This window comes from Nicotiana sylvestris, chromosome 5, assembly GCF_000393655.2.
Source record: "Nicotiana sylvestris chromosome 5, ASM39365v2, whole genome shotgun sequence".
NCBI lineage: Eukaryota > Viridiplantae > Streptophyta > Magnoliopsida > Solanales > Solanaceae > Nicotiana > Nicotiana sylvestris.
The window spans coordinates 21,268,140-21,290,611 of NC_091061.1; the positions used below are offsets into that span (position 1 = coordinate 21,268,140).

General features: G+C 37.1%; 2 protein-coding genes across 4 annotated transcripts; both read right to left on the reverse strand.

Annotated features, from left to right (window-relative positions):
* Nucleotides 1-1,927: 1,927 nt before the first annotated feature.
* On the reverse strand, nucleotides 1,928-13,050 carry LOC104229793 (SNF1-related protein kinase regulatory subunit beta-2-like). 2 transcript variants are annotated; one of them, XM_009782492.2, is made up of 4 exons: nucleotides 12,551-13,050; nucleotides 10,977-11,152; nucleotides 10,696-10,858; nucleotides 1,928-2,690 (listed from the first exon to the last, which is right to left on the reverse strand). In XM_009782492.2, exons 1-4 carry the CDS (start codon nucleotides 12,749-12,751, stop codon nucleotides 2,364-2,366), a joined length of 867 nt encoding a protein of 288 aa, XP_009780794.1. In that variant the 5' UTR covers nucleotides 12,752-13,050; the 3' UTR covers nucleotides 1,928-2,363. The 2 variants fall into 2 exon arrangements, with proteins under 2 accessions (XP_009780794.1, XP_009780795.1); XM_009782493.2 differs by lacking the exon at nucleotides 12,551-13,050 and adding an exon at nucleotides 12,066-12,458.
* A 2,419-nt stretch (nucleotides 13,051-15,469) lies between these two features.
* Nucleotides 15,470-21,947, reverse strand: LOC104229792 (nudix hydrolase 2-like). 2 transcript variants are annotated; one of them, XM_009782491.2, is made up of 9 exons: nucleotides 21,672-21,947; nucleotides 20,896-21,125; nucleotides 19,621-19,702; nucleotides 19,402-19,539; nucleotides 17,039-17,116; nucleotides 16,860-16,910; nucleotides 16,715-16,749; nucleotides 16,315-16,423; nucleotides 15,470-15,895 (listed from the first exon to the last, which is right to left on the reverse strand). In XM_009782491.2, exons 2-9 carry the CDS (start codon nucleotides 20,961-20,963, stop codon nucleotides 15,689-15,691), a joined length of 768 nt encoding a protein of 255 aa, XP_009780793.1. In that variant the 5' UTR covers nucleotides 20,964-21,125; nucleotides 21,672-21,947; the 3' UTR covers nucleotides 15,470-15,688. The 2 variants fall into 2 exon arrangements, with proteins under 2 accessions (XP_009780793.1, XP_009780792.1); XM_009782490.2 differs by having other exon boundaries at nucleotides 19,621-19,686; nucleotides 21,672-21,922.
* Nucleotides 21,948-22,472: the final 525 nt, after the last annotated feature.

Consider the following 22,472-nt stretch of genomic DNA (forward strand, 5'->3'; position numbering starts at 1 on the left):
TCCGACCTCAATTTGAGGTCTAAATCCCCAAATTCAATCAAAAACACCCAATTTTCGATGAACATCCCTAGATTTTGTGATGAAATCTTGTAAAAAGATGAAGTAGATTGAAAGAAATGAGTTAGAAATTGTTTACCTATGATTTGGAGAAGAACTACTCTTTAGAAAATTGCCTCTTGAAGTTTAGGGTTTGAAACTTTGAGAAATGAGTTGAAAATCCCATCCAAAACTCGTTTTGAACAGTCGCAATTATCACATTTGCGATCAGGGGTTCGCAAATGCGAACATTTCATCGCAAATGCGAATAATGTCAAGGACCTGCTATTATCGCAAATGCGAACATTTGTTCGTATTTGCGACTTGTTCTTATCGCAAATGCGATGTTGAACTATGCAAATGCGAAGGTCCCCTGCCTAGTCTCTTTATCGCAAATGCGATGCTCGGATTTGCGGTCCAGACTTCGCAAATGTGAAGTGTGCAGACCTGTAATGAACCAGAAAATTTCCTTAAGTCTCAAAACACTCTGTGGCCTATCCAAAACTCACCCGAGCCCTCGGGGCTCCAAACCAAACATGCACACAAGTCTAAAAACATCATACGGTCTTGCTCGTGCGATCAAATCGCCAAAATAACATCTTAAACAACGAATTTAGCATCAAAATTAATGAAAATCTCAAGAACACTTAGAGTTTCTATTTTCACAAACGGGAGTCCGAATCATGTCATATAAACTCTTTTACTCACCAAATTTCACAGACATAACTTAAATACCATATTAAACCTGTATCGGGCTCCTGAACCACAATACGGGCCCACATTTTATGTCTTCGGATATTATCTTTTGAAATTTTAAGTCACCTAACTAATAAGTGCGAGGGAAAGTAATTAGTAAAATGATTGTGCTGATATATAAAGGGGAGAAATTCAAAAATAGCCAGATTTACAAGAGATCATTCAAAAATAGCTGCAGTTTCAAAAGTCATCGAAATTTAGCCACTTTTTATGTAAAGATAAATCTGAACGAAAACACTGTTCAAAATCCGGAAAATACTCCAGCATAATATACAGGAACTCCAGTATATTATACTGGAGTTTGGAGTTCCAGTATACTTTGCTAGAACTATACTGGAACTCCAGTATATTATACTGGAGCCAACAAAGTATATTAGTCCAACATAATATGTTGGAAGTTCATGCACATGTGCACTGAACTCCAGTATATTATATTGAACCGATCTCTGTTGCAGCAAAATAGTGACTATTTTTCAATGACTTGGCAAACGTTAATTATTTTTGAATGACCAGTCCAAAAATTGACTAGCCCCTGCTATTTTAACTATATAAAGTCCAAGTGTATTGCATCACTAGCTCCTTTTTTTTCATCACTATCTTTAATTAAAAATGTCTAGTCCAAAGGTATTGCATCACTAGCTTTAGTTTGTTATTTTGCTACATCTTATCGTTATGATGTTTTTACGTGGACCCGAATGCTTTTTTCTGGGTTTTCATCCGAAAATCAGTACATGTATTAAGACCTCGACTAATCTAGCTTCGCGCCACATAAGGCCAATTAAAGGGGAAAGCGTCTCCTAAATGGTTTTTTTTCTAAATTACAATTCAAACCCGAAACTTCTAGTTATGGACGAATTAAAAAAATAAGTATTACTATAAAACTGAGAGGGCAAGATTCAAGATCCCAAATTTTTCTTTTTCCTTTTTAGTAAAAAGTAAGCTAGAAAACTTTATTGAGAAACAATTGGTTTGTTTTCTCATAAAATTTAACTCTAAGAACATAGGAGTTCCAATTTTTCATTCCTTTCTCCTGTAAAAGATTCTTGATTGTTAATGCTTAGTGCAATCAGCACCTCCTTTTTCAACATTTCTTTTTTCCAGTTTGGCCATGTAGGAAAATAAAAAATCTATTGACTATATTAAAGCCAAATCTATAAGATCATTAAAAAAAAATAAAAAAAGATACAGAATCGGAATTGATCAACTGTGTGTTAAAGAAAGAAGGGCCAAATGAGAAAGATGGCAAAGTAAATGGAGGAAGTCACAGTCAAGCTTTGCTACCATTAAAACTTCTAAGCATTACCTCTACTGCCTTTTGCTTTTAACTGGAGTATCCATGAGCCACATGCTTCACTTTAATATGTTGCTACTAGTGGGAAGCCCGGTGCACTAAGCTTCCGCTATGTCCGGGGTCCAGGGAAGGGCCGGACCACAAGGGTCTATTGTATGCAGCCTGACCCTGCATTTCTGCGGGAGGCTGTTTCCACGGCTCGAACCTCCGACCTTCTGGTCTATGTTGCTACTAATATTTGAGTTATTTAAGACTATCATAAAGACAGGTTTGCGAACTTTCACCTCTGTATTGACTTGTAAAGAACCACTGTCACGTATTTGGACAGAAACCGGTTAGTTGAACCAAGTGCTACCACAGAAGGAGTACTACTTCCTTTCTGCATGTAGAGATGGTTAAGCACCACGTGCTGAGGCCTTGAAAGCGGCGGTGGAATTTCCATGTGAGATGAAGGGACATTAAGCAAAGTCATCTGTAGATGGGGTGGCACCACAGGCGGCTCCTTTGCGTAGTCCTCAGCTCCAAGGTGCAAGTTATTGTAGCTGGAATCTGGGGATTGAGGAGGTTCAAAACCAGAAATGCTTTCAATGTCTTCTGGAACGTAATCCTGCACTTGCATCAGCAAAGACAACGTTTGTCAAGTTATAGCACGCCAAAGCAAAAGAGTAACTAATTGCACTAAATTAAGCGCTTTAACACATTTCTCCTCTGAGAGAGAGAGAGAGAGAGAGAAAAGCATATGATGTAATCATCTCGATTGTATTGATTATGCTGCGATGTAATTTTGGTGATCCCCCAGACGGGCAAAGCCACTGGCCTGTTCCATTAAGCTTAAGAGAGAAAAGAAAAGATATTACATAACAGCTGTGCTTTTGATGAGCCAACAATCTGCAAGTCCACTTAAGATTTCTGCTACTATCTTATGGTATATATATTCTTTTCTTCTTCTCTTTTGTATTTTTATTTCAAGGTAGGTGATTATGCATTAAGTAGGATAGTGGAGCCTTGGAAGAGTTTGTCCAACCAAGCTTTCAGGACAGGGGCAGAGCTAGCCTTCAACTTACGGGTTCGGCATAACCCAGTAGCTTTGGCCCAGACCCTGTATTTGTGTTAAGAAATACACTTAGTATGTACAAATGATTTATCCAGAACCTACTAAGCTGTATTTTCTAGAATCTAGACCGCATATACTCAAAATTTTGGCTTTGCCTCTGTTCTGGAGAGCGTGGAGGAAGATGTAACAAACTATACCAGATTACTACATGCTTTTTTTTTTAATTTTAGAAAATATCAGATTACTACATAGTTAGCTAGTTATGCCCATCAAACAAGTCTAACTTTCATCAGTGTGTGGTCTTCACCCCATCGGCATACCCAATGGTGAAGGGATCAGAAACTGATGAACTCAGTTTAGAACTATCAATACATCAAATGATGAGAATAGCCAGTAAAGGCAGCTACGCAAGTTGAGTAAGACTTCTATGATTCATTCGAGCAAGCTTTGGCTAATACTAATTAGAGAACAACTCGTGTCATCAAACAAAGTCGGGCCAATCATGCTTGTACGTTTTCTTTTTTCTTTTTGATATGGTAAACCCCAAACCCCGCCCCTCAAAACCCCTCCTACCCAGGAGTGAAAAATGGAACTCACTTTTGCTCCCTTGTACTCAAAACCAACCTAAGGTTGGGTGAACCACACGACAAAGGCGGGATAGCCTAGTGAAAAGAGCCCTCCACCTCCAACCATGAGGCTGCCACTGTCCCCTGAAGAGGGAAGTTCGCAGCGCTGGTGTTTACCATATAAAAAAAGGTTGGAGCGGATCAAGCTTGTCTTGCTACATATTTTGCCGTATTACTCCACAAGCGGTTTTCACCTAAGTGCTAGAATGCGCTTTTATTCACATCAATATCCACTAGAAATAAAAGTAAGTTATGGACATCAAAATGAAAAAGAAAATCACAGAATAGTGGAAGTAACAAAATCTAAAGAACTCAAAAACAGCCAAAATAATCTTCATTGCAAAGTGGGATATCGGGGTTACATAGGATAAGTAAAGCATTTACAAGCCCATAATTAACAGCAGCACAATAACATGTGAAAAGCTGATCTTTATCTGCTAAACCTATAAAAATAATAAACAAATTAATTAAACATATCAGGCTTATAGCTGAAAAGATGCATGATTTGGTGGACGACAATGATCAAATAATAGAAAAATATCTATAAGGCCATTTGCTTGCAGGCAACCAGTATGATGAACCGTGAACCAATACTGAATAGAGAAGAAACAGAGAAGAAAAGAAGGATCTAGTGTGGGAAATCATCAGTAACACCTAAAATTCCCTGAAAATAACCCCCACGGTCAGGCTGAGTAAGGCACTAAAGAAGCGACAAATTTCACCAAAGGAAAGTTCATCTCTTCACTCTGAATCTGAAAAACATGGATATCATTTTTAGATTTTTTTGTTTTAAGATTGAACATGGATATCAACACTTTAGCTTTTCCCATCCAAAAGACTACCCCGACACAGACAAAAAAAGAAGGTATTCTAGTATTATGCAAAAGGATTCTTAAACAGGTTCTCTGCAAAATTGAGAAAAAATCCAAAATCATTTTTAAAAAAATGAAATTAGAAATTATAGAAGGATATCGAGGATATCAAAAAAATAAAAAAGGCCTATTAAATCATTAAAATTTATCTTTTCACATTCCCTCTTCAGCTTTTTTATTTTTTTCCAGCCATGGAGGCAAGGCGAGGGGGTTTCTCTTTTAGAAATTTCTCAGATCAATTTTGACCGAGTAAATGAATTAACAACCCCCTTTAAGCAACATGATGATGCATACAAAATAGCATCCGCATAGATTAAATATGTCCAGAGATGTTGCACATGTTCCCATCAGGATTATAAATTAGGGATACTTTTATTTAACCGAAATTGTAGTAAATACAGTGGGTGGGTGTAATTCAAAAAAACCATAATGAACTCTACTTGTCTATGATTTTCTTTGAGAGAAAAAAAGACATATACAGACATTTGCTTTGTGATCTCTCACCGTACTTTCTATTGCACAGACATGAACAAACTGAGTTGAGCTTCTTTTTTCTTTTGACAAGGTAAAGTATTCTACTGATGATTAGTACCAAGAATGTCCTTTAACAAACTAAGTTGAGCTTAAATGGAGAAACATGGTGAGTGAGGATTCGCATAGCCAACTCCAACTTGTTTAGGACTGAGGCAAATTTATTGTTTGTTGTAGTAGACATGAACAAACTAGAAAATTGTGAAAAATTGTGTCACAGCTAAGGTTCTTTTTTTTTTTTTTTTTTTGTGTGTGTGTGTGGTTGATGCTAAGATATAGTGAGATTCAGCATAGATTTGACCTAGACTATAGAGACACATGAAATCTTTTTCCATATCATTTCTGAACACCAAATCTTTTTGACAGCCCAAAACCACTGGCATAAGTGCAACTCATGAGAAGCTTTGGATCTATGAAGAAGAGCCATACGCAATTTCAGAAACCTCTTAATTCGAATTATCTACACCTGTATATAAGGATGAGCCATAAAGACAACTCCTTCAGAAGTGTCAGTCTCAGTGTCATAATGTGAGTTCTCATCAAGTTTGAAGTCAAATTCACATTTGAGATGCGAGTTCAATAAGCAGACACTACTTACTACAAGTAGGCTCAGCTCACGAATGCATCACAAATCACTATTTTATGCACATTGATGTAACAGAAACTTGTATTCATGTATTCTTCCATGGCATTACACGCTACACAGCTTGAGTTGGTGCAGTTAATTTGACTAATATCTTTTTTATAATTGAGAAATTCCCAGGCTCATTGGTGCACGGTTTGAAACTCGGTGAAATGGGTCCTCTCCTCTACCCTTCTCCACTTAAATACCAGGTTTTCTTAGCAGCAAGGTTCTGACATGCACCTAACTCACACATCACGTGTTGTGGTCTTACCGCTAGACCAAAGCCTAGGGGACTACTAACAAAATTTCCAATAACAAAATTCAGGAACATCTTCAAATCAATCCAAAGGGAGCATGGATGTGACATATATTTAATCAGTTCCTATTGGATCTTTAGTTTCCAAATATGAAAATGCACGGGAAAAAAATATTATTGATTAATATTCTATGTTACAATGAGCCCTATTTATATGTATACATAACACATAACCTACTCCTACTATATAAGGGACGAGGACTAATTACATATATTCACATAACTATTCTACCATTCCCCCTCAAGCTGATGCATATAAATCATATGTACCGAGCTTGTTACATATGTAGTTAATACGAGGACCAGTGAGGAATCTGGTGAAAATATCTGCAAGCTGATCATTCGACTTCACAAATTTTGTAGCAATATCTCCCGAGAGTATCTTTTTCTCTAACAAAGTGACAGTCAATCTCATGTGTTTAGTTCTCTCATGGAACACTAGATTTGACGCAATGTGAAAAGCAGCTTGATTATCACACACAAGTCCCATCTGACTAATCTCGCCAAATTTCAACTCCTTGAGCAACTGTTTGATCCAAATTAGCTCACATGTCGCCATAGCCATTGCTCGATATTCTGCTTCTGCACTAGACCGGGCAACCACATTCTGTTTCTTGCTCTTCCAAGATACCAAATTTCCTCCTACTAAGACACAATATCCAGAAATAGAACGTCTATCAGAAGGTGATCCTGCCCAATCAGCATCTGAGTATCCAACGATCTGCTCATGGCCTCAATCCTCAAACAATAAACTTTTGCCTGTAGCTGATTTTATATACCGAAAAATGCGGACAACTGCATCCCAATGACTGACTCATAACACTCATAGGAAAGGAAATGTCAGGTCTAGTCACTTTGAGGTAATTTAATTTACCAACCAACCGCTTATATCTTGCAGGATCGCTAAGAGGCTCCCCCTGCTCTGGCAGAAGTTTAGAATTCGGATCCATCAGAGTGTTAACAGGTCTACAACCTATCATTCATGTCTCCTCAAGAATATCTAAGGCATACTTCCATTGTGAGATCACAATACCTGAGCTAGACTGAACGACCTTAATATACAGAAAATACTTTAATCTGCCCAGATCCTTAGTCAAGTGCTGAAAGAGATATTGCTTCAACTTACTAATACCATCCTGATAATTGCCGGTAATAACAATATCGTAAACATAAGCGACCAGATAAATACAGAGATTTGAAGCAGAATACCGATAAAACACAGAGTGATCAGCTTCACTACGAGTCATGCCAAACTTCTGAATAACTATGCTGAACTTACCAAACCAGGCTCGAGGAGCTTGCTTTAGACCATAGAGGGACCGGCGCAACCGACATACAAGGCCACTAGACTCCCCCTAAGCAACAAAACCAGGTGGTTGCTCCATATAAACCTCATCCTCAAGGTTACCGTGAAGAAAAGCATTCTTAATGTCCAACTGATAGAGAAGCCAATGGCAAACAACAGCCATGAATAGAAAAAGGCGGACTGATGCTATTTTAGCCATGGGAGAGAAAGTATCACTGTAATCGAGTCCAAATATCTGGGTATACCCTTTGGCAACAAGACGAGCCTTAAGTCGATCCACCTAGTCATCTGGACCAACTTTGACTGTATACACCCAACGACAACCAACAGTCGATTTACCCGAAGGAAGAGGAACAGGCTCCCAAGTACCACTTGTATGTAAAGCAGACATCTCGTCAATCATAGCTTGTCGCCACCCGGGATGAGACAGTGCTTCACCTGTAGACTTAGGGATGGAAACAGAGGACAAAGATGATACAAATGCACAATGGGATGATGACAGACAATGGTAACTTAAACCAATATAATGGGGATTAGGATTAAGTGTGGAACGTATACCTTTTCGTAGTGCAATCGGTTGACTAAGAGGAGACAAGTCCGCAGTATTAGCAGGGTCAGATGCAGGACGTGAATCAGCTGGGCCTGATGCTGGGCGCGGACGACGATGATAAGTCAGGAGTGGTGGAGCTGCAGAAGGTTGAACTGGACTAGGTGGTGGCACTGGAGCTATAGTCGGTGGCACTGGACTAGGTGGTGGCATTGGAGCTATAGGTGGTGGAGCTGCAACGGGAGCTGTAGGTGGTGGAGCTGTAACTGGAGCTATGGAGGAAGATGAATGGGAGATAGTGACTGAATCTCCAAAATACGGAACTGGTAGCACCTCAAAAATATCTAAGTGACTACCTGGACCTGTGAAGTATGATTGGGTTTCAAAGAAGGTAACATCAGCAGACATAAGATACCACTGGAGGTCAGGACAATAGCATCGATATCCCTTTTGCGTTCTCGAGTAACCTAGAAATACGCATTTAAGAGCACGAGGAGCTAATTTATCTTTTCCTGGAGTAAGGTTATGAACAAAACACGTGTTGTCAAAGACACGGGGTGGAAAAGAGAACAAAGGTAAGTAGGGAAAGAGGACAGAGAATGGAACTTGATTCTGGATAGCTGAAGATGGCATACGATTAATACGATAGCAAGATGTAAGAACTGCATCCCTCCAAAAAAGCAACGGAACATGAAATTGTATGAGTAGGGTACGAGCAGTTTCAATAAGATATCTATTCTTTCGTTCAGCTACCCCATTTTGTTGGGACGTGTGCGGACAACATGTTTGATGAATAATTCCATGAGAGCTCATAAACTGCTGAAATGGGGAAGACAAATACTCTAGGGTATTATCACTACGAAATGTGCGAATAGAAACCTCAAATTGATTTTGAATTTCAGCGTGGAAGGTCTGGAAAATAGAAAACAACTCAGATCGATTTTTCATCAAAAATATCCAAGCGCACCTGGAATAATCATCAATGAAATTGACAAAGTAGCGGAATCCCAAGGTAGAACTGACCCGACTAGGACCCCAAACATCTGAATGGACTAAAGTAAAAGGTGACTGCTCGATTATCAAGACGCCGAGGGAAATGGGAGCGAGTATGCTTACCGAGCTGACATGACTCACACTCTAGAGTGGACAAATGAGACAAGTCAGGTACCATTTTCTGAAGTTTTGACGAACTGGGATGTCCCAACCGTTTATGTAATACATCTGGTGAATCAGTAACAAGACAAGTTGTTGAAGGAAGACAAGATGTGAGTCCATGTGATTTTGCAAGGATAAGGTAATAAAGTCCATCTGATTCATGTCTGGTACCAATGATACACCCCGTACTGCGTTCCTGTATAAAAACAAGGTCATCACGAAATAAAACAGCACATTTAAGTGATTTGGCTAAGCGACTAACGGCTATGAGATTAAAAGGACTACCGGGAACATAAAGAACTGAATCTAAAGGTAAGGAAGGAAGTTGACTTGCTTGGCCTATTGCAGTTGCCATGGTTTGAGACCCATTGGCCACTGTGACTGTTGAAAGAGATTGGAAATATGAAATACTAGTAAAAAGAAATTTGTTACCTGAAATATGATGAGATGCACCTGAATCAATGACCCAAGAGTCGGAAGAAGAAGATGATTGAGAGACACAAGTCACGCTATTACCTGTTTGAGCTACAGAAGGTATCTGCTTACGTGCTTTATACTGAAGGAACTCGATATAATCTGATAAAGACACCAATATGAACATTCAAAGTATAGGATCCAACAGTATTTGACCCAAAAACATCAGAACTGAGTGACATTATAATGAACTTAAGAGAGATCAAAGCCAAATATCTGATGAAGATTACCAATAGTGATGAGATACCCTCAAATCAAGTAATTAGAAATTGGAACCAAACTATTATAATGATCGGACACTGTTGTACTTCTCAGATCTTCGTCGGAAGCAAATTGAAGTCAACGAAACGGTGGAAATTAAATGACTGAGGACAGAATCAACAGGCGACCTTTGTATGTGAACAAGGTGGCGGGAAAGTGAGAAGAACAGTGATAGACCACTGCTCTCGCCGGAAAAACCATTGCTCTTGCCGGAAAACATTTTTCCGGTAACTGAGAAACCACAAAATCTCGAAGGGTCAAGTCGGAAAAGGCAGGCGACCAGCCCAGAAGAAAAATCAGATTTGAAAAATGCCAGAAAACGACCTCACGCGCCGGCGCGTGAGGTGACACTCTCGCCGGAACACTAACTGTCGAAGGCGCGTGACGGCGCGTGTGACGTTATCTGCCGGAGATCTTCACTGGGGTTTGGTCGCCGGTGATAGGAGAACCTTGTGGTGGTGTTAGAATTTGCACAAACCCCACTGAAACTCTAGATTGACGTAAGCAGCTGCTTAAGTCTCCGGAAAATTGCACGGTGATGACTGATTTCTTCCCAGATGTCGTTGGAATGACGCACAACGATAATTATCTCACCAATGCTCTGATACCATGTGAGAATGCATGGGAGAAAAATATTATTGATTAATATTCTATGTTACAATGAGCCCTATTTATATGTATACATAACACATAACCTACTCCTATTACATAAAGGACTAGGACTAATTACATATATTCACATAACTATTCTAACATAAGAAACAGTACAACACAAAACTAGACTTAGAAATCAATGAAATCCTGAAGATGTAGTAACAGCGATGACAACAAGATGACAAATATACCTTCACGTCTAAAAGGTTGTAAGCGTTCCCTGCTTCGTCCTGAATACATGGCAAGTCAGGGGAACACCGCCACTGTCCATCAACTATAAACCTATATTGGTAAACCCCTGAAGGAAGCACCTTCAAAATGGTGAAATCTTTCCCTGATTTTTGCAGAGGCATCCTGGAACAAGAGTTTGAAATTTTAACGTTAACTTGCAACCTCGAAGTCTATGTAGAGATAACGGATGAGAAAATTGTGCTTTGAGGTAGAACGTGGATGAGAAAATTAAACTTCTAACCTTGACTTCCAATTATCCCATGAACCCTCCACAGCAACTTCTTTGCAGTCATGTGTCCAAGATATCAGGGTTGGAACTCCTTGCTCGTCGGTTTCTTCATACTCAGAAGCGGTTTGCAGCCATGAAATGCTTGGGCCGTGCCCCTCATCGGGTCTCTGTAGAGGAACCACTGGCATCTGGGGCAAACATTTGAAAACAAAAAATGTCTATCATATAAATTATCTTTTTTGGAGGAAGGTTACGAGTAGATCATACAATTTATCTCTTATAATAAGATAAATCAGACTAAGAACATGATGAACCTTAATTATACACTAGTAATCTTGTAGAAATCAATAAAACATGAGAGATATAGATTCCACGCTAGCTGATAACAGAAATCAACATTAGTCAATATACAACACTTTATAGTGATAACCTTTATTGTTTTCAACATCTATTGTATTGAAATAGCTCCAGTCTAAGTCTACTTGATTCCTCAAACTTCAAGCAATTAGATGTACAAAGACTAACACAACAACTGACTATGCCGCAATTCTAAACTAGTTTCAGCCAATTAAACAGAAAAAGAAAAAAAGATTACTTTACACCTACATAAGCAACAACAACTACTATGCCTCAATCCTAATAGAAAAAAGATTTCTCTACACCTACATGCAATTAGATAGAAAAATAATAAAACTTTACACCTAAACAAGAAAAAAACAGCTACGCCGCGACCCAAAATAGTTTTAACCAATTAAACAGAAATATATTTGAAATTTACACCTACATAAGCAACAACTAATATGCCTCAAATCCTAATTAGTTGAAGTGGGCTACATGAATCCACAATAAGCATTCCACTTCATATAAACTCTTTCATTCCAATACTAAAAACATGAGAATACTAAGATAAAAAGAAAACTAAAAAGACTACCCCTCCGCACCCGAGAGTGTGGCTAGTAGTCAATAAAATGCATGAAGAATCATGAGGTCTCATGGTCAAATCCCATCAGAGGCAAAAATATATGGGATGATTTATTCTCATCTACCTAAGCCTCATGGGCAGAGTTACTCGATACATTGCTAATGAAAGGTTGTAGGTACCCGGTGAAATAGTCGAGGTACGTGCAAGCCATCCGGGACACCACTGTTATAAAAAATGACTATCCCTCCACCCCACATTTCCAAGAAAGGGAAACAAATGACTAGCCCTCTACCTAAGAGTGTGGCCTAGTGTTCAATAAAGTTCAAGGAGAATCATGAGATCTCAGGCTCAAATCCCATCGAAGGCAAGAAAGTGCGAGATTATTTCTTCTAATCTGCCTAAGCCTAGTGGGTAGAGTTACCCATTACATTGCTAACGGAAGATTGTAGGTACCCGGTGAAATAACCGAGGTGCACTCATGCAGTAGCAGAGCCAGGTTTGTCAAAAATTTTAAAAAGTAAATACACCAAGAAGTCAAGGGATTCATCAAATAGTATATATACATAAAAGAAATTACTGCCTTCAGGTTGTCCCGAATACCAACATTATCAGGAAAAAAAATGACTACCCCTCCACCAAAGGTAATAAAAATTAACAAACTGACCTCAGGTCGAAACATCAAAGGTGAAGCAGAAGCCCTAGGACTGGACGGTGGAGATTGGCCCATGAACTCTCCATCAACCTGCTGAACGGCCATGATTTCTTGGGCCCCACCAGAATCAACCCCATCAACCTCCTCAACCCCAGATGGGATAATATTGCCTCCACCTTCTTCTAAATCTTCTCTTCCATTAACATTCCCCATTTATTCTAGTATTTTTAACCACAGAAACAGAAAGAAATAACCCACTTTGAATCTACAACAAAAGAGATTCTTTATACCATTATATTTGATTTATTCAAAGAATATTGTACTGTGTGAATTAATTATATATGGAGGATCTAAAGACAAAGGGTGCTTAGATTAGATGAAATTGTAGGATTTGATTGGCTTTTGTTTTTGTGTATGATTATGGAATTAGATTAGATTAAGTGCAGATGAGTGAAGTGAGGAACACAAAAGAAAGCCTGAAAAAGGAAAGGCTGAGGTTAAAGATGATATTTAGGTGTACCAGTTGGAACTAATTACTTATGGTTCAATGGATTGAGTGAAATAATCATTGTGTTAATTTATCTTTTGAGTCGTATATAATTAATTAATCTTGATATAATTTAATACATCAAACAATAATATTACGTGTTTGTTTGAAAAAGGAAAAACGGCCAAATATATCACTCTTTTTTAGGATATTGTCTACATTTAACATTCGTTATAAGATAAATTTGGTCTAATAATATAACGGAGGTTAAATATATATAATATTCGAAAATAAAGGGGTAAATTTGAATCTTTTTCCTTGAAAAAAGTTCAAAATTTTCAAAGATTTTTTATTAGAAAAATATATTTTTATGATACTTTAAAAAAAAATAAGAATATTTTTATGCTCACACAAATTTTCAATAAGATTCCAATTATCCAAACTTGTTTGTGGCTAATTTTGTATCAAGCCTCGTTTTCTCCAATATAACTAATTAAAGGTGAATATTTTATACGTGTAGATGCGGATCTACAATATAAACTATGAGTTCTGCTTAACTCGGATTGGTATGTGTTATATTTTATTAAATATATAAAATATTCAATTTTGAATTTAATAATTAGCACCTGAGGTCATTATCCTAAAATTTCGAACTCATAAGATTAGTTCCTAAATTCGTCTTCATATGTGTGGACTGTGGTGTTTTAACACTAAGGTATTGTTTGGTAGAATGTATTAGGAAAAATAATATATGCAATAACTTTAGTACTATTAACCCTTATTTGGTAGTATTTTTCAACTTATATATAACTTATACATGCATAATTATACACCATGTTCAATATTATTCTTATACATAGCAAAATGTGAATTAACTTTACCATGATTTTTAAAACATGAATAAATATATATAAAGATAGAACTCACCTTTCAAAACCATTTTCAAATGCATTCAAAGAATGTAGAAAGTATTTTTGTAAATGAATAATTTATATTAAAATAAGCAATGCATGTTATTTTTAATGCATCAAATCAAACAGTTGATAAAGATAATTCTAGCATAACAAATCTCAGTATTACGAATATACCTTATTTAATACTATTCTTAAAATGATCACAATATTAATTATATAAAATAGAATCTTAAAAAGGGCAGATTTATTATAATGTATTTTGTCTCCATTAAAATATTAGGTTAAAAGAAGAGTTACAAAAATATCAAATAAAGGACGTAAGTGTAATATCCAAAATTACAAGAGAGGTCAGTGTGATGGAGCGAAACGCGAGAAGAGTTTTATGAAATTATCCGTAAATTCTATTAAATACGTGGAATACAAAATTTCGAACTTATGCTCTGTTGCACGTGTCTATTTGGAAAAGTCGTTTTCCTAGCAGAAACACAATGAGCAAAAGTGTCCACCATTGCCCACATAACTTATTATGGTATTCGTTTCAAAATCAATTTAGTGCCTACTCATACTCTGAGCTTAATCACTTGTACATTCTATATGATTCAATTATTTTTATATCCAATCTATTTATGTATGGATTAGATAATATAAAAAAAAAATGGTCTCCAATGTGCACATAGAAATGTGGTTTCTATTTGCAATTTATTTTCAACTCTAATACAATGTTCCCATTCTAAAATATGTCATTTTAGGTAGAAGCACTAAATAATACAACGTATAGGTCTATACAAATGTTTTTTTCCCCGATAATGTTGATGTCTCGGTCAACTTAAAATCACTTCGATTATTTCACTGAGTATTTGTTACTTCTCCTCAATACAAGTATCGAGTAACCTGGACCAACAAAGCTTAGGCAATAGGCTATACACAAATGCTTAGTGGTTCAATCTCTAATTTTGCATCTTAAATATATTTTTAGTTTGATTAGATTTTATTCTACTTCATTTCTTTTCCTTTTTGTATCTCCAGAACTTTATAGTGGTTTGAACGAAATACACCAAGTTTAGATATCTCTGTGTGACACTTCAATAGGTAGAAGAGAGTTCCAAAGACCAAGCAAAAAAGGCAGCCTGATGCACAAAGTATCTTGCGTTTATATAGGGTCTGGGGAAGGCCGCACCCCAGGAGGTGTGATGTAGGCAGCCTACCTTATGCAAGCATCAGTGCATGATTCCATGGCTCGAACCCCGCGGAGACAACTTTACCGTCGTTCCAAGGCTCCCCCAAACACCAATCAAACAAACATAAATACACAAATAATTCTTGTACACTTAATGCTTGTCTTCACATTAAATAAAAAATAAAAAATAAAAATGGCAGCTAGGTGCACTAAGCTCCCGCTATGCGCGGGGTCCGAGGAAAGGATAGAACCACAAGGATCTATTGTACGCAGACTTACCCTGCATTTCTGTAAGAGGTTGTTTCCACGACTCGAACCCGTCACATCCTGTCACATTGCAGCAACTTTACCAATTACGCCAAGGCTCTTCTTGCATTCAAAAATATAAATCTGAAAGCCAATACTTCCATCACAGAACACTTTGGATCGCATTGCTCCCATGTCATTACATCATAATATAAAATAATTGAACCTTTATAAACTTCATTGAAGTCACGGTGAATCAAACATCCTATCCATATTTCTTCCTTTTCCCCCTCTGGGAGAGGGAAGAACCAATTTTTTAGCTTCCTCTAACAGGGGTCGTCGCGACTATTTGTTCTAACATTGCCATTCATGTACAAATAGGTATTCTTCTGAGAAAAACTGGTCACTGTAGGAACTGAGGAGAATCCAGTATACCTGCCCTCCATCTTTGCCGAGCATATGTCAGAAATGTACCTTAGAAGCTCATGTCCATGGACAAACGGCTGAGCTGCATATTGTTCAAATGGCATCCACTGCAAGTAGAAAAACATCAAAAAGGATAGAGAAAAACATGAGCGTGGAGCTGGGAACTGCTAATTTAATGCAGTTTTACTTTGCCATCTACAAGTTTGCACGTAATTTTCTATAAGTTAGATGGATCCAAGTTAATTTTCTCACTGCATGTCAATTAAAGCTCATGTCAACTGTTTCTACTTGATTACTTTGTCCGAAATCAAACCAACAAGAGTCCAGCTAAAAACACTTCAAAAAAGAATGCAAGATTTGCCCAGATGAGGAAAAAGATGTTTGTTAAAGGGAAAACAGAAAATGGTAGTGTCTCAACTATAGGGGTAAGATTTGCGTACACACTACCCTCCCCAGACCCCACATGTGGGAATACGTGGAAATATACTGGGTCAGTTGTTATATTAGGACGTCCTAGTTCTGATACCTGGGCTGCCTCTATTTCTGCATCCTGCTTGTGGATATCAAAGGAGAGAGGTTGTAGCATGCAAACAAAGAATAGATCCGACTTGTCAAAGAATGACTTGTGGCTTTGCCTGCAATTTAATAAATCATCTTTCAAACACAAATTAAGCATCTTAGTATGAAATGCAGAAACTGCAACAGACCGAACATGTAAGGGACAACAAAAGGTTTCATATCATGTAAAAAGAAGATGACTGAAGCATTTACTAACGTCGTGATCTACTCAATGACTATGTTGTTGGCATTCCACAATCAGAAGGGAACAAGAGCATAACCACCGCGATTTTACATACATAGTATCAAGAATGTAACACACACTTAAGACATAAGAGTAACTTAAACAAATTTAAGCAAAAGACAACCTGAATGCCAGTATTTCTATAAACTTTGCATTAACCTGCATCAATATACCAAGTGAGGGTTGTTACTAAATCCTGAAATAAGCTAGCATATGGAATAGCTAGTTTTTATTTAAAAACAAGAAATTTCATCAGTATACTTGCTCACCCCTGTCTCTTCTTTTACTTCCCTGACAGCTGCATCACATATATCTTCACCCTGCGGATAAAAAGTCAACACAACTGCAGATATTCTTGCAGCGGATAGTTTTGCTTCTTTTTTTTTAACCCTCCATTTAAATTAATTTGAGTTTCTTATATGGCATCGATTTTAACATTCAAACATACCTCATCAACAACTCCTGTAGGAAACTTCCACACACCGGTTCCACGAAATCGTCCACTCTTTTCTTGGACAACTAGCACCTAGCATTTGAAAGAAATTATTACTGCAAGTACTCAAATAATTTACTAAGTACAGAAATAAATGTAAGCCGAACACTATCAGATTGATGTACATGGAGAAAGAAGAAACCTTTTCCGATTTTTGAAAAAGAAAAAAAAAAGAAGCTATAGTGTGCAACAGCGAGGAGATGGGTAAGGTGGTCCATAACAAAGAAAATTGACAGATAACATCCAACCAAGTAATGGTGTCAAGGTATAAAAACATGAGGTGCCATACACACAACAAGATATCTTCTTGCAACCCACACTGAATTCGCCCTCTGGCCAAGGTCAAAAAATCATTAATCAGTATGTAAAGGGAATTATTTCAGTGATGTTATATATTCGATTTCACTAGATAACTACTGTTAGTTTGATTTATAGTCCATGAACATAACCTTGAGCTATACAAGTTTTAACTCATTCATTCACGTCTAGGAAGAAAAGACAAGTTTTCTGACTGAATTTATTGGCAGAGAACACCGATAGGCACTAGGGAGCAGCTAGGATAAGGATTCTGCAACACTGACCCATTCTTCTCACTTACATCCCTTTGCAAATTATGCAAAAAACTCGTAAAACTAATTCAACCTCCATATAGAGCTTATTATGTTATCTTTACTTATTTATTTATTAATTAATATTTATCTCGGATAAGCAATTTTCCTTGATACCAAAAGGTAAGGAGTACCCCTATAGAAGGATATACAAAGCAGATAAAGCCTGTATAAAAGACAGGGGCGCAAGTTCCATTCCCTATTGCAGCATAGTTTCTATTTTTTGGCTTCTTCTTTAGATTTTGTCACCCCTTTGTATAGATTCTGGCTCCGCCACTTATAAAAGAGACTCTCCAGAAAAAGTTTACCCAATTACTATCCTAGTAAAGATATACCGTGAACTCCACAGAATTTCTTTTTATAAAAATGGATATGGAATATAGATTTTTTCATTTCTCCAGAAGCTCCGATTCATTTTCCTTCAATCTATCCATATTACTGCATGAGGTGCAAATGCAGGTTTTTCCCTTTTAATCTCAATTCTCTTATTTTGCAGCAGGAAAGCAGATGCTTCACTGTTTTGGAAATCACCAGAAAGGCTTCAAGATTTGGTGCTAGAGGCACAGTGGATAAGTTTCACTGGCAGGCTTGCGCAAAATCATTATTTACATGCTGCCTTCTATACAGAAGAACTCGCTTCTTTTGGGGTTGTAAACAGACTCGGAAGGAGAGTCCCTTCTGCTTCTCTTGAGAAATAATCTCTACAAGAAATTGACTTGAACTTGCCTCGAGGATAACCCATCTCTCAGTCTCGTAAGTCCCTGGTTCTATCAGTTAAACTCCCCAAACACAGAATGTGCTCTTTTTCTGGCAACCTCGACTACAGAACATCAGTTTGCGGAACTGGAGTAAGGTTGCTGAAATCTCACCTTACCACCTTACGAGGACCCTCATTACACATCCTCATACCCAGAGTAGCATCTTCCCATCTTCCCACATGTACCTAATTTCCCTTCAAAATCGCCCACCTGCGAGTCTGTGATCATGTACCTAATTTTCCCCTTTATAAAGTAATTTTGGCCAATTAATTCTATACCATCCATGATACTCACGTTGGACACAAATCTCGACCAATCATGAACATATTGCAGACTTGCCAAATAACAATGAAACCGTCTTCTTTTTCAAAAGAAGCCATCTAACTTACTTTGATCTGAATCTGGACTATGATTTCTGTAGATCAGACCTTATTGTTACTTGTTTTTTTGTTCTCTAACAACAACCAAAAAAAAAAAAAAAAATCCAGTGAGATTCCCACAAATGGGGTAAGGGGAGGGTAGTGTGTAGGCAGACCTTACTCCTACCCTGGGGCAGAGAAGTTGTTTCCGATAGACCCTCAGGTAAAGACAAAATGAAAAGAATCAGTGGCAATAAGTGGTAACAACAACAACAAGGTATTAAGAAAACTAAAGCAAAAGAAAATCTTCAGTCGACTGTCATTTGTGCTCTTTTTTTTATGAATAGTAACATTGTCTATGTATCCAATTAATGAAATAAACACATACAATCATGTACTTTTGAGGTGCATAATGAACAAAAATGGCTCATCAATCTAATCCCCACTAAAGTTGGAAGACCCTCCATGTTGAAGCAGCTTGTAGTTGTTCTTTCCTTAATGTATTATAATGATTGGTCTCTTTTCTAGCTTTTCCAACAAAACTGAGTTTATATACATGACCATTAGGCAGAATGAGTAACACCAAAATATACCTCATTCCTTTCATTGATGACAAAAGCACCAATACCCACTCTATGTGTCGCATTTGCCGGAATAGTGTTAGCAGTTCCAGGGAGCCAATTCACAAGCATCAAGTATTTTGGTTCTGCGTGGTGGTAATAAAATCCTTCCTGCAAAGAAATAGGATAATTGTATCAGAAATTGAGATGGGGCGAATATAATTTAATCATCAAGAAGAACGACAAACTTACCTTAACAGCAGGTTCAACAAGCGTTACAAGCTCAATAGGTAACTTGATCCAAACACCTCTTTTACCCTGCAAGCATGTCCACCTATTATCAAGGATGGAATTTGAATCAAAATTTAATGCATAGAAATTCAGAAGTCCAATCTAAAGGTAATCATCACCCTGCAAACTTACAACTGTTCTTTTTTTTCCAATAGTATCCATATAAGCATTTCAACACAATAAGTGTTTTCAAAAGACAGGTAAATTTAATAGACTCACACTTCCCCAGAGTTTAGCTATGGAGCCCTGAATTTGGTCATGTCAAGTGACAGTGTGACACAACATTTATTCAATCACCACTTCCTACTTCTAGCACATGAATGAGCTGGTGTTCAGCAGATTGTATACTAGACGTTACGCAACATTTTCCAAAGGATGAAGTCGCAACATGCACAATAGACAAGATAACAAAATCAACATTGAAATCAGCTCAGCGTGACATTCAATTAATAGCCACATGGTAACACACACAGTCTTCTTCTTTTCCTTCTACTTCTTACTCCATACGAACAGGACGTATTGCTAACAACCCAGCACGTAATGTACCCCCTGGGTACCTCTTAAACCTCTAAATTTGTGATAACTAAGGTGTGCCGGAGCAACTAAAAAAACAAATAAACGTGTATGAAAGGAAGTTTTTTTTTTTCTTTTTTGGCAGTCTCAGAGGACAAACTTAGCAGGATAAAAAGGAAAAAATAAATCATCTACAGTATTATATGTTATGATAAAAGAACCTTTTTCCAACTTTATTGTTACTTTAGGGTGAGGAGACACCATTCAAAACCCTGGACCTTACAATGAAGTAGGACAGACAACAAAAGAATTTTTCTTTTTTCAAAAGAGTGGTATTTGGACCATCTTGCGCACCTTAACTATTCCACAGGATAACTGCAACCTCCCACCGACACAGGCTCCGAATAACTCTGCCCACCAAGATTTACGGAAGAAATAGTATTTTTTGCCTCAGGATTTGAACCGAAAAAAAGAATCTTTTCTCAACTTATTCACGACTAAAGGGAATCCTACAACATTAACTTTATGATCAAGAACTTGAGTGAAATTTGAAAATAGAATCTGAATAGTAACACCAAAAACAAATATCCTTGCTCAGGTTCAAATCCCAGAGGAGTCAAAAGATTTCTTCCTACCCAAGCCTCGAAGTGCGTATGAGGTGGCCCGAACACCACCGATCATAAAAATAAATAACCAAAAACAAAATATACATATTAGAAATACCTGTTGTCTCCAATGAGAAAGTGAGGCTCTAAGCAAAGAACCAAAGACAGAAGGGTCCAAGGGCTCATTAGTCATTTCCACTGTCACCCCACCATGGTCATCCTCTTTTGCATCTAATATTCTGTCCACTTGTTCCATTTCCTTCTCCCTTGCCATTGCTGGAGTTACAGAGCAACTCACAGAGGACCTTGTGTGTAGGTAAATACTACACCTAATCTTGGTCAATTTGCCTAAAAATAAATTGGTTAGGCTCGTTCAAAACTTAAAAAAACACAAAAGGGTCAATTAAAGAAATAAAAATAGAACCTAATCTTGGACAATTTGCCTAAAATATTCACAATAAATGGTTACACTTGCAAAAAGCTAACAATTTTTGTCTGATACCCACTGTACTCAACAGTTTGCGCACATCCTTGCTAATTTCACCTCCCACCCGCACAAATACCGAATAATAATTTAAAAAAAAACTGATAAAATAGAGCCTAATCTTGGACAATTTGGCTAAAATATTCACAATAATTGGTTACACTTATATAAAGCTGACAATTTTTATTTTTGATGACCGGTGTCGAGGACAGACCTCGACTAATTTTACTGCACGCCTGTTACCTCCTACCACGTCAAGTACCAGGTAGTAATTTAGAAAAAATGATAAAATAGAGCCTAATCTTGGACAATTTAGCTAAAATAATGACAATAATTGGTTGAATTTACACAAGATAAAAAATTTCAGAAATGGTATATTCATCAATATAGAAAAATAGAACAAGGGTAACCTTGATTTTTGCAGAAACTGATGACTTTTGTCGGATAATTAGAGAAGAAGTGACGTTTTGAGCTAAAAAATGAAGTTCTTGAGGAGGTGACATAGGAAAGAAAAGGGGTGCGACACAAAAATTTGATTATCATTTAAACAGATTATATGGGGAAATATATTTAAAAGAATAATTGAAGAATGAGGATTTGCAATTCCGGAAAATTAGTAACGTGGAGACAGAAGGAGAGAGCCTGTGATTGTCTTTGAACTTGATTGAAGGAAGGAGTCAAAAAAAGGAATTTATAAAAATAATCGTGGAATAGTAGTGTACCAAACTCTTAAGTCTTCACACGTCAAGTGTTCAAATGAACCACACTTTTTTTCTATTTATAAATTATTATCTGCCGTATTTTTTAAAAATAAATTGTTTCAAATTATTTATTGTTTAAGAAATTCAAGATAAAAATAATTATTTTTCCCTATTTTACCCTTAATAGTAGTAATTGTCTTTGAAGACTACTCCTCAATTATGCAGTAAATATTTAATGAAGAGATTTCATCCTAAGATGTAAATAAGGGTAAAATAGTCAAAAACTCCTCTTAATTAATATTTTCTTAAGCAGGTAAAAGAAAAAGAAAATTTACGGAGTCAGTAATTAACTTCGTAATTTCACCCATTTTCCTAGCTATTGGTATTTGGAAGGCTATTTTTTATTTAATTACATTATGTTATAAATATATTATATTATGGATGTTCATTTAGTACTCCATTGTAAATAAGCTTCATGAAGAAGTTTATCCATATGGGACACCGCCGTAA

Coding starts and splice junctions, on each gene's coding strand:
- LOC104229793 (XM_009782492.2), bottom strand. CDS start 12,751: ATGGGGAATGTTAATGGAAGAGAAGATTTAGAAGAAGGTGGAGGCAAT. Junction 10,859..10,976: donor TGGGATAATTGGAAGTCAAG/GTTAGAAGTTTA, acceptor CTCTTGTTCCAG/GATGCCTCTGCAAAAATCAG. Junction 2,691..10,695: donor ACAACCTTTTAGACGTGAAG/GTATATTTGTCA, acceptor ATGCAAGTGCAG/GATTACGTTCCAGAAGACAT.
- LOC104229792 (XM_009782490.2), bottom strand. CDS start 21,804: ATGATAATCAAATTTTTGTGTCGCACCCCTTTTCTTTCCTATGTCACC. Junction 16,911..17,038: donor CTACAGGAGTTGTTGATGAG/GTATGTTTGAAT, acceptor TTTTATCCGCAG/GGTGAAGATATATGTGATGC. Junction 16,424..16,714: donor ATAGAAATACTGGCATTCAG/GTTGTCTTTTGC, acceptor ATTAAATTGCAG/GCAAAGCCACAAGTCATTCT.